Source organism: Lepidochelys olivacea (genome assembly GCF_965140295.1).
Source record: "Lepidochelys olivacea isolate rLepOli2 genome assembly, chromosome: 3".
NCBI classification, from domain to species: Eukaryota; Metazoa; Chordata; order Testudines; family Cheloniidae; genus Lepidochelys; species Lepidochelys olivacea.
In genome coordinates this window covers 86039313-86052941 of record NC_140413.1, presented here as the reverse complement: position 1 = coordinate 86052941, position 13629 = coordinate 86039313, and the positions used below count along the sequence as shown (strand labels likewise).

The following is a 13629-nucleotide window of genomic DNA, read 5'->3' as shown; positions in this document are numbered from 1 at the left end:
ACTGCAGTCTGCCCCAGTGAGCAGGGGCTAGACGATGACTGGCAGTAGCCACTGAGGCAAGGTGGGTTAAGAGGGTTGGGAAGGGAGACCAGAGCATAGGGGTACTGCTGGGGTAGAACCCCAAGGTAAAGGGCACTGGGGTCTGGGAGGGACACGGGGCCAGCGGCAGGTGAGACACCAGCCTGCAGAGGGTGCTCCGAGCTGGAATAGAGTCTTCAACCTTGCTTCGCTACACTCCAGAACTGGAGACACAAATTTCTTTGTCAGTACAGGTGAGAGTTAACATTACTCTCTAATCTGACTGAGAAGATACTGCACTTGTTTAACCAAAGTTTGGGTTTTTTTTTTTTTGGGGAGATTATTACAGGCTATTGGGGAAAAAGTTATGCCAAGATTAACAGTTATCTTTACAGGATCGCTCTCCTGCATTTGCTGGTTGGGCATAGCTATGATTCCTAGCCAATTCCTGTAATAGAGAAACTATTTTACCTCATATGTGCATGTCTTTGTTTCATACATTAAGCAGAAAGGCAGAATTAAAACAGTTTCAGTAAGATAAAACCAAATAGCTGTATGGGCACACTGGTCTCCCTTATTGGTACAGATGTAAGGGTACAATATAATGCGCAGCCTCGGACTTTATGCCAAATACATAACCTATTACAACACAAGTCTCCTGCTTTGAGATTTTCTATATTCTGGCATTTTAAAAAAAAGACGACCTGCTCCTTGCACCTATGGCACTGAAGCCAAATTTTACTGGAGTGGAGACTTCCAGTCTTCACCAGATTCCAGAAAACTGTTCTTCTAGCATGCAAACCAACTCTGATCAGTGAAATAGTTACCTTGTGTAGATGTTCTCTTGCCTCCAGGGTCATTGTCCTCTCCAGCCTGCAAGTCTTGGCTGTCATCCCAAGACCTCTTCAGATTATCAGGTATTGCTGGGCCCCAGTTCAGAGAGGGCAATGGAGATGGAACTCTCCTCCCCATCCTGCTGGTCCCTCAACAGCCCACTTTCATGTGTCTGGATGTTGTCCACCATTATCTCAGCCTCCATAGGTGTGCAATTGTTCAGACAGACATACACCAGGATGTTACAGTTTACACAGCCTACCTTAGGTAGATATTTATAAGCACACGTATACAATGTTGTCTTCCGAGACATTCTGAGGTGGACTTGTTAACACACAGCAGTCGCAAAGAAGTCAATACGATTCATAAATAGTGCACACCGAGATCTAGAGGGTGTGAAGAGCTATTTGTACAAGTGAAGGATTTCAGAAATCTTGCCCTTGGACCAGAAGATAGATAAGCTGAGCTACATAAGTAGTGCCCAGTACACTGAGGATGGTAGTGGAAGGACTAATTATATCAGTGAAATGCTTATATTAGTCCCTGCTGTCTATGCTGGCACTGAGCCTGCTAGTGCCAATCAACATAGTGACAGATGTCACTGCTGTTGGTCTTTTCAGAGTAAGTGCAGCACACCCATGCAGATATGGTATGTTTCAGGTTCCAACAGCAGTTAGCATGTCAAATTTCACTAATTTAGACAAGGCCTAGATGTGACTGGGTAATTCACTTTGCAAATATCTCTATGATTAATGTTAGCACAGGTACCAAATGCTGTTCTTTTATAATGCAACATGGACCAGTACCCTCCACTCCTTTGACTTATGTCAAGCAACAATCAGATTTTGCCACTACAGACTTGCAAAAGATCTGAACTACAGACTAAGCAATAAGAGCCTCCATACTCCATTACCATTTCCCTTTTCCATACAGATAAAATGCAGTTTCCAAGAATAAAAGGATTTATTTTAAAAGTATTTTAAAGGATACTATCAACTTGCATTTTTAAATGGAATAGTATTTGTAAAATTCCTGTCTGATGGAGTGTCCTTTAAACAGTATGCCCTAATTTTTAAAAGAAAATTTATAATATTTTTCTGCATCGCTGTTGATGTTTATAAAGGATCTTTACACAGGGGGAGAAAATGACTGATTATACAAGAAAAAACAAAAGTGCCATATGAAAATCACTGTGTACTAAAAAACCTGAAACACTTTTACCAGTATCTTTCAATCATAGTAACAATGGGTATTACTTGAAAACTGTGTACCTAGCATACTTTTAATTAGAAGTGTGAACTCTAATGTCCCTTTAAGAAAGGTGCTTGATCCCTATAAGCAGGGTGCATGTAACCTGTGGCACAATGGAACAAAATTCTGCAGGTAAGACTCCTAAATTCTGGGGGAACATTAATCTGTTTGTTTTACCTCCTCAGGCCTCAGCTGCTGCTGTATTCTTATCTAAGCAGCCTAGCTGGCCAGCCTGCAGTATTGGCTCCTTTCACTCCCCGGCTGCAAACTGACCTCAAGCTCTGGCTCCTTGGCAGCTGTTGACATGTCCCAGCAAGGCAGGGAGACAAAACAAAACATTGGGTGCCCAGTAGCAGAAAAAGTACTGAATTCTGTTGGATCTTGGAAAAATGCTAGATTCTACAGCCGCACGATCAGTCTGAGGTTCTAAATTAGATGATTTGGGATGTTCACATCTCTCAGGACCATTGTTTCAGGTTCAGATATTGGTTTGCACAGTTCACATTCTCAAAGTTATGTTTGAAACCATAAGGGCTAGAAAAAAAAAAAATTAAGTAAATTGAGATCCTGGAGCACAATTCTGTTGGAAGGACTGAATTCCACAACAAATTTCACAGTCACAGAATCCATAAGGACCTACCTATAGGCTCAGCTTCTAAATGCATCTTAGAATTACACTATCTAGTCTCTCATAATGAGAGATTAGATATTGTACACATTTGCAGGATCTGAGCTTTCTAAATTTTCTCCATCCCTTTAAAAGATGAACTACTTTTATTCTTTGGTTACCCTCCCCCTTTCCCAAGCTGTCTTTTAAACACAATCTGCTTTTCCTGACTCCAATTCCCTTCTATGGCAATCTGGATGCTGCATCAGATTGGTTGTGCAGACTTCCTCGGAGGCCTGATCTACACTTAAAAGTTAGGTCAACACAGCTACGTGGTTAGAAATGGAGGGGAAAAAACCCACATCCCTGACCAATCTAGTTATGCTGACCTAATACCCAGTCTAGACACAGCTATGCTGAAGGAAGACTGCTTCTGTTGATGTAACTACCACTGTTTGGGGGGAAATGGTATTCCTACACCAAACAAACAAAACCAAACCACCTTCCGTCTGCATAGACTGCATCTACATGGCAATTAAAAAAAAAAAAAAAACACCACACACATCTGTGGGCTGGCCCATGCCGGATGACTTGGGCTCACAGGGCTCAGGCTGTGGAACTGTTTAAATGTAAGGTGGGAGGGTCCCAGAGCCTTAGACTGCAGCCCAAGCCCAAACATCTACATTGCAATTAAACCATGCATTTAAACAACCCTATAGCCCAAAGCCTGTGCCAGCTGACTGGGGCTCGCAGGGCAGCAGCAGGTGTTTAACTGCAGTGTAGACATACTGGCGTAAGGAGTTATCCTGGTATAGTCTCCATTGTGTAGTCATATCTTGATACCCAAAATTCTTACCCATTCTCACACCCTACTATCCCTGACCTGAGAAATAGGAGGCTAGGCTTTAATTATAAAACTCACATTTCACTGCTGGCACTTTTCTACTTGGACTCACTTTCCTTTCCTACTCACTTCAAACTACATTAAGAAAATTGAGGCAAATGAGTTTTAGCGCAAAGCTTTCTTCTTTTAAATGTTGAAGTCCGGAAGAAAAAAGTGGAATGGAGGGTATATAAACTTCTCTCCCCCTCCATCCCAGTTTTGGTACCAAATAATCCTGAAGTCAAGAAAGCCAGACCACTGCCAACTCCTTCAGAGATCCATGTGGCCTCTCTACACAGCAAGAATATTCTGAAGGGCTTGCTCCTCAGTGGGACTCTTACTACATTAGCTAAAACTTATTTTAGTAAGGCAGGGTAACAGCATTGGTAATTTAAGCAAGAAGCATTGTCACTGATCTCTCTTTTAAATGACATTCCAAAAGCTACAGATTTCATTACAATGGGAATAGACGACTGTGTGTGCAGCTTGTGAAGTTATAGCACTGGGATTCCTCAGGAACCCAACATTCATTTGAAGCTATTTATTCTTGCAAGTACATATTTCTATATAAAATATTTCAGTTTAGTAACAGCAGATTTAAGAAGGAATGTGATTGGAGGTGTCCGACACTAGCATTTCTTCAGTGTTTACTAAAATGAAGTTTGTTTGGGATTTTAGGAATACGCACTGTATGACAGTAAGCCTACATATACAAATCCTGCACATCTCACAGTCCAATATCAGGTATATGATGAAGAATTTTTTCAAAAATTCTTCACACGCTCAGAGGACTGGTCTACACACCTAAAATGCAGGTTGACACAGCTTTGACACTCAGGGTTGTGAAAAATCTACACCTCCAGAGCACCACAGCTATGCCAACCCAATCTCTGGTGCAGACACAGTGAGGTCAAGGAAAGAATTCTTCTGTTAACCTAGCTGTCATTGCTTGGGAAATTGGTGTTCCTACAGCAAAAGGAAAAACCCTTCCACTTCCGGTAGCTATGCCACTGTAGTGCCTGCAGTGTAGACAAGGCCTAAGCCTAACCTCAAAATACTTCAAGTACTGCTATACACTGTTTTGGATTCATTTATCAGTTAGTTTTGCCACTGCTAGATCAGCAAGGGTGAGGGAAATTATAACATTCACTTAAGTACAACTTGAAATAGATTTTTTTCCTAATACAAAAATCTCCAATAAAGATAAGGACAAATGTCTAGATTAGGATATCTGTACCTTCCTCCAGCAATTTTCTCCCTGCTGCCTCTCACAGGGACACCTCCTCTCCCTAGGCTCATTTTCTAGAGCAAGGGCAGAAGTTACAATCTCTCTCCCTCTTAAGAAAGGCAATTTAGCTCCCTGGTGTTTCAAGGGAAGAACACTTCTAGACATTCAAATTGCCAAACTACATCTCTATGTCTCCACTAAGGAAAAGATGTGTTGTTTATAATGTGCCAACTAACAGGTTATAAAATCCTAGTGTAGACAGGGCACGTTGCACTTTTAAGTTATCCCGCCCACACTAGGTTTTTACAAAAACCATAAAGCAGCTTTTTGGTTCTTAAACACAGATCTACCCTCCGATAGTAATTCTCACAACGGTGGTCACTAATCACCACATAACCTGGCGACTGCCAGAGATGTCTCGCATGCACACAGCGGGGTCGCATGTCGTGGTGGTGGGGCGCAGCGAGGAGGGGGCACGGCAGTGACACGGAGGGGGAGGGGGGGTGTCTTCCCCACTCACCTGTCTTGAACACCAGCTGCTTGTCGTCCTGCGAGCCGAACTCCCTCAGCATGGAGACGAAGAGGACGCCGCACGAGTTCTGGATGCCGAACACGGCACCGTTGCACCACATGGCGGCCAGCATCACCGCCCAGCCCCAGCCGCCCTCGGGGGGCGCGGCCCCCTGCTGCCCCTCACGGGGACCCTCCACCAGCAGGGCGGACTGGCCGCCTGGGCACCCCTCTCCGTTCTCCTGCCGCGGCTCCCCGGCCGCCGCCTGGACGCCCTGCTGCTCCCGCAGCGCCGGGCTGGGAAAGCGGGTAGCAGAAGGGTCGGGAGCGCCCCCAACTCCCTGCGTCTCCAGCTTCTCACTCAGCGTCATCCCCGCGGGCTCCCGCGGCCGGGGCGAGAAGGACCGGAGACACCTGAGAGCAGGGGCGGCGACTTCTCTCTGGCTGCCTGAGGGGGCTGCTGCGCTCCCGCTAGCCCAGCGCGGCGGCTAGGACCATCCCGCGGCGCCGGGCGGGAAGCCCGTTTGTTACTGTGCTGCCTTGGCGGTGCGGAAGCCGCTCCCGGCCCCGTGTCCCCCACGCTCCGCTCACACACGCCGGCCTCTGGCTCGCCAGGTTATTTTAAAGGGGCAGCCCTCGGGGGAGGGGGTGTCCGATAGCAGGATATCCCCCCCCCACTACCGCGGCTCCGATTGGATGGGGCAGGGTCACAGCCACGCCCCCTCCCAGGATACAGTGGAGGCGGGGCTGCTGCGTGTCACAGGCGCCGGCGGCGGCTGTGCGGAGTGGCCGGGGCGGGGGCGCGCGCGGCGGGAGGGGGAGTCGAGAGTTAACGGTTGCGGCTCGCGCGCAGCAGGAGGGATCCTCCAGGCCCGCCCCCGCCAGTCCCGCGGGGGGGGGGGGGGCGCGCTGGATTCACCTCAGGGTGGGAGGGAGAAATCAGGCCAGCAGCCTAGCAGGAGGGAGGCTGCTCGCCCTTCCCTCCCTCCCTCCCCCCACGAATTCCCAGGGGAAAGGCGATGCACCGCCCCGGGGTGCCCTGCTGTATCCGCCCCTGGGCCGCGAAAATCTCGGGCAGCAACGCCACGGACACGGCCCTCTTAACACTAACCCAATAGTTCCCCTCAGAAAATAAGGAAGTGCCAGAGCTGCCTCTGTGACCATGCACGTGCTTCGCTCTGACACTCCCTCTTGTCCCCACGCGTTGTGCCTCTGCCCGCCATGCTGCTTCCCATCCTCTCTAACTGGGCCCTCCCTGGCCTTTCCTGCCAGATTCCCGCCTCCTTCACGGCCCAGGAGAGAAGGCAGACGAGGCAGTCTCTCGGTATTTACCCTCCCTGTTGAAGAGCAGGGTTATGACTCGTCACTAGGGTCCCAGCTGTCAGCCACACTATGGGTGCTACTGCCACAATACACAGCCTGGCTGCTGCTGCACGGCAGGGTGCAATACCACCTGCTGCACACAAGGAGCTAACTGCTAGCACTGTTACACACCCCTCTTTGGCAGGTGCTGCAGCTTCCTTGACCTACAATAACAGCTGCCACTTTTCCCTAGTCTGGATCTGGCCAGAGCAAAGCCATCTACCCCTGCTCTTATGTAAAATATCGAGACACCTCATGGGTGGCATGCAATAGTTCTCCTTAGGGCAAACATGACACTATTTTGTACACAGGGAATTTTCCTATACCTCACTTCCCTCACCCACCTTCCTCCCAGGAACGGGTCAGGGAGAAAAGAGCAGAAGCCTGTACCTCTCAAGAAGGTGGCAGGGCATGGGAGCCAGCGTGGTGAGGTTCAGGAGAGCTAGGGAGTGCTGGAGAGAGTTTGGGCTGGAAAGGATGTGAAGTTGCTTGGAGGGGGTTGATGGATTGAACCTGGGGAGGGTTTCTTCTGGGCAGTTAGGAGAATGCAGTGGTTTCCCCCTCTTAAGCCTATCCCTTCAGTTTCTCCCAGTCATCCACTGCTGCCAGTTCTGCTCCCCACACTCTTACCTATGTCAGGTCTACACTTAAAACACTGCATTGGCGCCGCAGCAATACTTAAGTGAAGATGCTCTCCTGTCGGTGTAGTTAATCCAGCTCCATGAGATACAGTAGTTATGTCAACTGGAGAAGGTCTCCCCCCAACATAGCACTATCTATACAGGGGATTAGGCTACATTGCTCAGGGGTGTGGAGTTTTCGCACCCCCGAGCAGCATAGTTATATAGATTTAAGTTTGTAGTGTAGACCTGGCCCTACTCTTTATCCTCTATCCTCTGCCTCTACCTGCTTACCCCTGTCTCTCTCCCCTCCTTCTGGCCCTGGACCTTCTTCTCTCACTAAACTCCCTTGCTGGTGGGAGCTGCAGCAGATGGCTTCAGATGCCTCTGTTAGTAGCTGAATAAAGAGCTGCTACTGGATGCCATTTGCAGTGCGCAGTAAGTTTTATCAGTCCTACAACACCCAAGAACTATTGTATGTATTCTTGAGCGCCATCCACTGGCACCTTAACTATTTACATATCTACAGATATTGAGCACTCCTGCATCAGCCTGTGACTCCTCTTTCCAACTGCTGCATGCATAGTTGCCAACTTTCATGCAGTAAATAAACACTCCGACTTTCACAATAAGCCAAAATTCAAATTAATCCCATTTCAAAACAAGGTCAAAACAAGCCAATTCTTAAGAATCCCAACATTCTATATGACTAGATCCCCCTGGCATGCAGTCTGGGACTGTGGTGGGCACTGTGCACCCCTGACTCTCCCTCCCCCCCAACTTGCCCCTGCTTGCCCCCCTTGCTGGGAGCCAATCAAAAAAAAAAAGAAGAAGAAGAAGAAGCTGCAAGCCAAACAAGCAATAAGACAAAAAACAGCCCAATTTCTGCATTTTTTTCGCGGGTTTGGTGTTTCTGGCAGCCTGGAGGGGGTTGCTGGTCAAGAGCAAGAGGTTTTGGGAGGCATCTGACCCAGAAGGTGTACAGGTTTGGGTTGACAGGGTTTTGCATGAGTGGAGGGAATTGAAGTTGTAAGTGAATTAAGGTATGGAGAAGATAGAAAAGTGACTGAGACCGGGAAAGAACAATAAAGAAATCCTGGAAAGATATGTCCTGTTTTCTCCCAACCTGCCCTTTACAGTAAAGTGTCCTAATTTGTCCATTTTGAAAAGGACGAATGTAGTTGACCAGGAAGAATGCTTTTCTTCCTCACCTTCATACCAACTTTTCTCTTCCCCCACCAAACCTTGTGGATACTGATAGTTGACAGCTTGGGTGCCACAGTGATGTCCTGTTTTTCAAACTTTGAAAATCTGAAAAACCTGTAGCAGGAAGGATAGGGACAAATTTAAAGTTTCTACTGAAAAGACTACTGCAGGCTTAAAGCTGTTCAAAATAATTCATAATACAATAGAGGCATCTGCATTATTATCTTTGTATACAAGCTGTTTAAGAACTTCCCTTCTAAAATAATTCACTCCGGCATAACGTAACTTGGCACTGAATAGATGAGGCAGGGACAAGTAGGGCATTTTGAAATCCTCTTTTTGGATCAAAATATAGCCTTATTTCCCCCATTTATTTGAATTCAGTTTTAGGTTTCACATGGGTGAGGACACAATTCTAGATTGGCCTTTAAACTGGCTGATTATATAGGCCCTGTTCTACAAAGCATTTAAACATATGCCTAACTTTAAGCATGTGGGTAGTCAGATTACCCATGTAATTTAAGTGTTTTGCTGAAATGGGGCCATGCACTGAATTGTCCATGTTCAGTTTAGTTTGGGGCAAGGACCACAACACATTATTTTATTTGTGGACAGTGCTCAAATAAAATAATTCATTTTCCAAGCTTTCTTCACATGTATATCAAATACATTTGTCTGGTTATATTTTGGTGTTTCATATTTCTATTCTCTGAAACAATATCATTGACTACACCCATATTTTTCTCTAAAAAGAAATTATAAATATTTTCCACATTAGGCCTTCTAAAACCATGTGTGTGTGATTTTTATTTTGGTTTGTTATTTTAATAACTGGTTTGGTAAAGTTGTTCTTCTGATCAGGATCAAATCACTAGCTTTCCCTTCCTCACTATATTGTGGTGGATATCAAATTTGATTTTCCAAAAGCAAGATTCAGTTAACTAAAGAAGAGCTGCTGAGTTTAACAATGTAACATTATTTTAACGTGTATTTTAGAAAACTACATATTAAAAGCATGATCATCAAGATACTAAAAATATACCTTTCTAATAATTTGTATTGTTCAACCCTGCAATACCGTACTGGGCTGCTGCTATTTGTCTTATTCTAAAATACTGTATAATTTATATTGTCAGAAGTTAGAATATACAGGCCCTTTCTTAAAATCTGACACAAAGTCATTCTAGAATTAGTAATGTGATCTATGTGGCAACTTTGTACCATTTGCTCTTGCGTACATTGTGCTACTATAAAATAACTCCTTCCTTCCAAGTCTGAGGATCTCAGTTATTTCTCTAGTAGTCCCAAATTGGTGAAAGGTGGTCCTCGCTTTGCTCTTGTACAACTAGATTATTCTCAGTCACCAACTTCAGCTGCAAATTTACTTTGCAGACTGAGTTTTGACAGGTTTGATCTCAGTCATTTTTAAGCTTTTTGTAATTCCGATAACTCAAAATAAAAATATTGGAGTTTCAGTTGATTTTCTTGCTATCAAAAAGGCATTTTTTTCAAGAGTGAAAATGCATGTGATTACTCAGACAAGACAGGAATGGGGAAAGGCCAGCCCGAGTGGAGACCTGGAGCTAATGGCCCCATTAGCTCCGTGGTTAATCCAGCCCAAGTAGCAGCTAGAAAGGAATTAGAAGCTGAACGAAAACACTACAAAGAAGAGCCTTCAGTAGTAGAGACAGAGGCAACTATCTTGTCTACAAAAGAAAATTGTACTGATTTAACTAAATCTGTTTTGACAGTTAAAATTTAAAAAGTTAAAATAATTTAGAAATTTACTGCATTTTAGTTGCAGTAAGTACAATTTCCTCCTGTAGACCAGACCAAGTGAAGGAGAGGTAGAAAAGGAAATCATGTGAAAATGGATAGCCTGAGACATAAAAAGATATTTTCCAAGGGAGAATATGAGTGGGAAGAGACCACAACCTGAAGAACTAAAATTAAACAAAAAAACAAAAAACTCAAAGTCCTCCGGAAGCTGAATCTAGATCATTGGGCTGACATGGTTAAGGCACATCAGTTTCCATAGCCAGTGGCACACAAGGGAGTTCTGTAGTTTGCACCACATCCAACTGCCTTTCACTGCCCTAACCCAATGGATCAGGTATCCACTTACAGCTGGGTGGACTGGAAGCAGCGTAATATCGAGCAAGACTCAAAACCATGACATCTGGGCTTATAGCCAAGCACCTGAACCACTCAACCACCATGCCTCACCAGAACTACAAAATTGTTTATTACAATATATCATGAACAAAACTCAAATTATAAACATGGGCATAAATCACATTTTACAAAAGACTCACGTAACTCAAGAAAATAGCTATTTAGTCTTTCCTTCTTCCAGACTTAACAGTCCATCCTGTCTAGTCTATATCTGTCTTGTTTAGATTGTAAGCATTTTGGGACAGACTGACTGTATTTTGTGTCTTGTACAGCACCAAGTATAATATTGGATTTAATACGTACTTACTTATTTATACATTTTAATAATTAAAAAACTAATTAAAACTAGATCTTTCTTAATGTTTTGGTAAGATAGGTTTGATTTTTTAAAATACTTTGATATTCTTGAGTCCACATGAGAATGAAGTATGTTTTTTATATTATATATGCCCATACCGTTTATCCCTATCAAATCAGGAAAATGTGGGTGTGACGTTGCACCCCAGAATGCTTTATAGAAATATACTTATGAGTATAAATATGACATAATTGGAATATGTTTTATGCTAGATATGCCATGTAACATATCTTTGCAAACATTATGTTCTTCTGCATGTATTCATCCTATTTCAATGCATGTATCATTTTTATATCTGAAGTGATGAGTGTTGGCTCTATGCTTGTATTTAAAGTGTTTGCTGTAGAAAGCACCTAAGGCAGATTTGGTCAACATAGTGTGAAGGGATTATTCAAGTAATTGGGAGTACTTGGCTAACAATGAACCTTGATAGATGCCAGTTCACATCTGAGCTTTCCTGGAAATGTCCCTTAGAAAACTGAGTCATGCATGGACATGTGATTTGCCCATGTGACTCCAAAACTCCATTTTGGAGCTGGATTCTACATAGGGAGAGAGAGGGGTTTCCATCCACAAGAGAGAGACTATATTTGCTCCTGGGAAAGCCCCTCCATTTTGTCTTCAGCTGGCACAAAAGATAACCTCTCCACCCAAAGGAAATGCCTGAAAGAAACTGGAACAAAGGACAGGGACTACAGGGGTGTGAGGGATTGCTGGACCCAGACTAGGAGGAAGTCTAGTCTGTAAAAGAGGTTTATTGGAACATCTCTGAAGGTGAGATTTACCTGCATTTAGTTTTTATTGTATTAGGCTTAGACTTGCATGTTTTGTTTTGTTTTATTTTGTTTGCTAATTTACTTTGTTCTGTCTGTTATTACTTGGAACCACTTAAATCCTACTTTTTTATTTAATAAAATCACTTTTTACTTATTAATTACCCCAGAGTATGTATTAATACCTGGGGGGCAAACAGCTGCGTATCTCTCTCTACCAGTGTTATAGAGGACCCACAATTTATGAGTTTACCCTGTATAAGCTTTATTTGGGGTTTGGACCCCATTGGGAGTTGGGTATCTGCGTGCTGGAGACAGGAGCACTTCTTAAGCTGTTTTCAGTTAAACCTGCAGCTTGTGGGGGTGTGGTTCAGACTTGGATCTGTGTTTGCATCAGGCAAACGTGTCTGGCTCAAACAAGGCAAGGTACTGGAGTCCCAAGCTGGCAGGGAAAACAGGCTCAGAGGTAGTCTAGGCACATCAGGTGGCAGTCCCAAAGGGGTTTCTGTGACCCAACCCATCACCGTGTGCTCTCTTTTTTAAACAAGTATACAGTAATGAGGACACCAAAACTTTATCTTGTAAATGGCATTTCTCCAAACCCATCTGAAATTCCAGCCAAGCTGCTATTAATGTTCACTAATTTTCCCATTTGAAAATTTCCTATTTGAAAACAGATCTATAATCTCAGAGTTTTGACATGCAGAATCTCTTCCTGGTGTTAGAAAAGCTTCAGTAAACAGCTAATATACATTATTTAGTAAATATTTACTTATCAGTATAAGTATATATAGAAAATGATGTTTCAAAACAGGTTTTAGACAAGTCATTTTATATAGAGAGTGTTGTAAGTATGCATGGCACTTTACAAATGTAAAAATGCAAGGTTCCTAACTCTGAAGAGTACACATTCTAAGGACGCAGTTCTACCTTCACATATACACAGAACTCAACTACAGGCAATGTACGGTATATGTATTATTGTTTCACTGAACCCAGAAAAATGTTAGGCTCTTTACAAAACACATAGAAGATTCAGTCTGTGCTGCAAAGTTTACAATCTAAATTTGTATTGTACTTATTGAGAGCAATTTCTGACAAATAGACAAGAAAAAGCAAAGTAGGTGGAGGGGGTGAAAGGAGGACAAGGGGTTGCAAGAAAATTGTGTGGTTCCTTAGATACACTTATGCATCCTCTTAATTAATTTTTAAATTAAGACTTTTTGTAGTTTGTTTTTAACTAATAATAATGAACCTATTCAACAGCAAGATTTGGCCCAACTCAGGCCACGTCTACACTACCCGCCTGATCGGCAGGTAGTGATCGATCTATCGGGGATCGATTTATCGCGTCTAGTGTAGATGCGATAAATCGATCCCCGATCACTCTGCTGTTGACTCTGGAACTCCACCAGGGCGAGAGGCGGAAGTGGAGTCAATGGGGGAGCGGTGGCCATCGATCCCGCGCTGCGAAGATGTGAAGTAAGTGATTCTAAGTCGATCTAAGATATGTCGACTTCATCTACACTATTCTCATAGCTGAAGTTGCGTATCTTAGATCGATTCCCCCTGCCCCCCAGTGTAGATCAGGCCTCAGATAGCTAAGTTACACAGGATAACAGTTAAGGCACAAAAACATGTGGTATCACCAACTGTGTGGAGATCAACATTAGATAAAGCCTCATTCAGTGAATGGTGTTTATGTATCTCTCAGTGGGAGGGAACATGTCACTGATACTTCAGACTGAGCTGCTGAGAAGTAGCTTGAGGCACAAGAACTGCATCAAACTATTGAAGTAAATAA

At 43.9% G+C, this 13629-nt stretch overlaps 1 protein-coding gene across 1 annotated transcript in view; it reads right to left on the bottom strand.

The window, feature by feature from the left end:
• SLC16A10 (solute carrier family 16 member 10) overlaps positions 1-6000 on the bottom strand; it is a 166227-nt gene extending 160227 nt beyond the window's left edge. The window contains exon 1 of the mRNA XM_084623478.1: positions 5342-6000. Within this exon, the coding sequence (XP_084479604.1) occupies positions 5342-5702 (361 nt within the window). The 5' untranslated portion in view covers positions 5703-6000. The remainder of the gene's footprint in view (positions 1-5341) is intronic.
• Positions 6001-13629: the final 7629 nt, after the last annotated feature.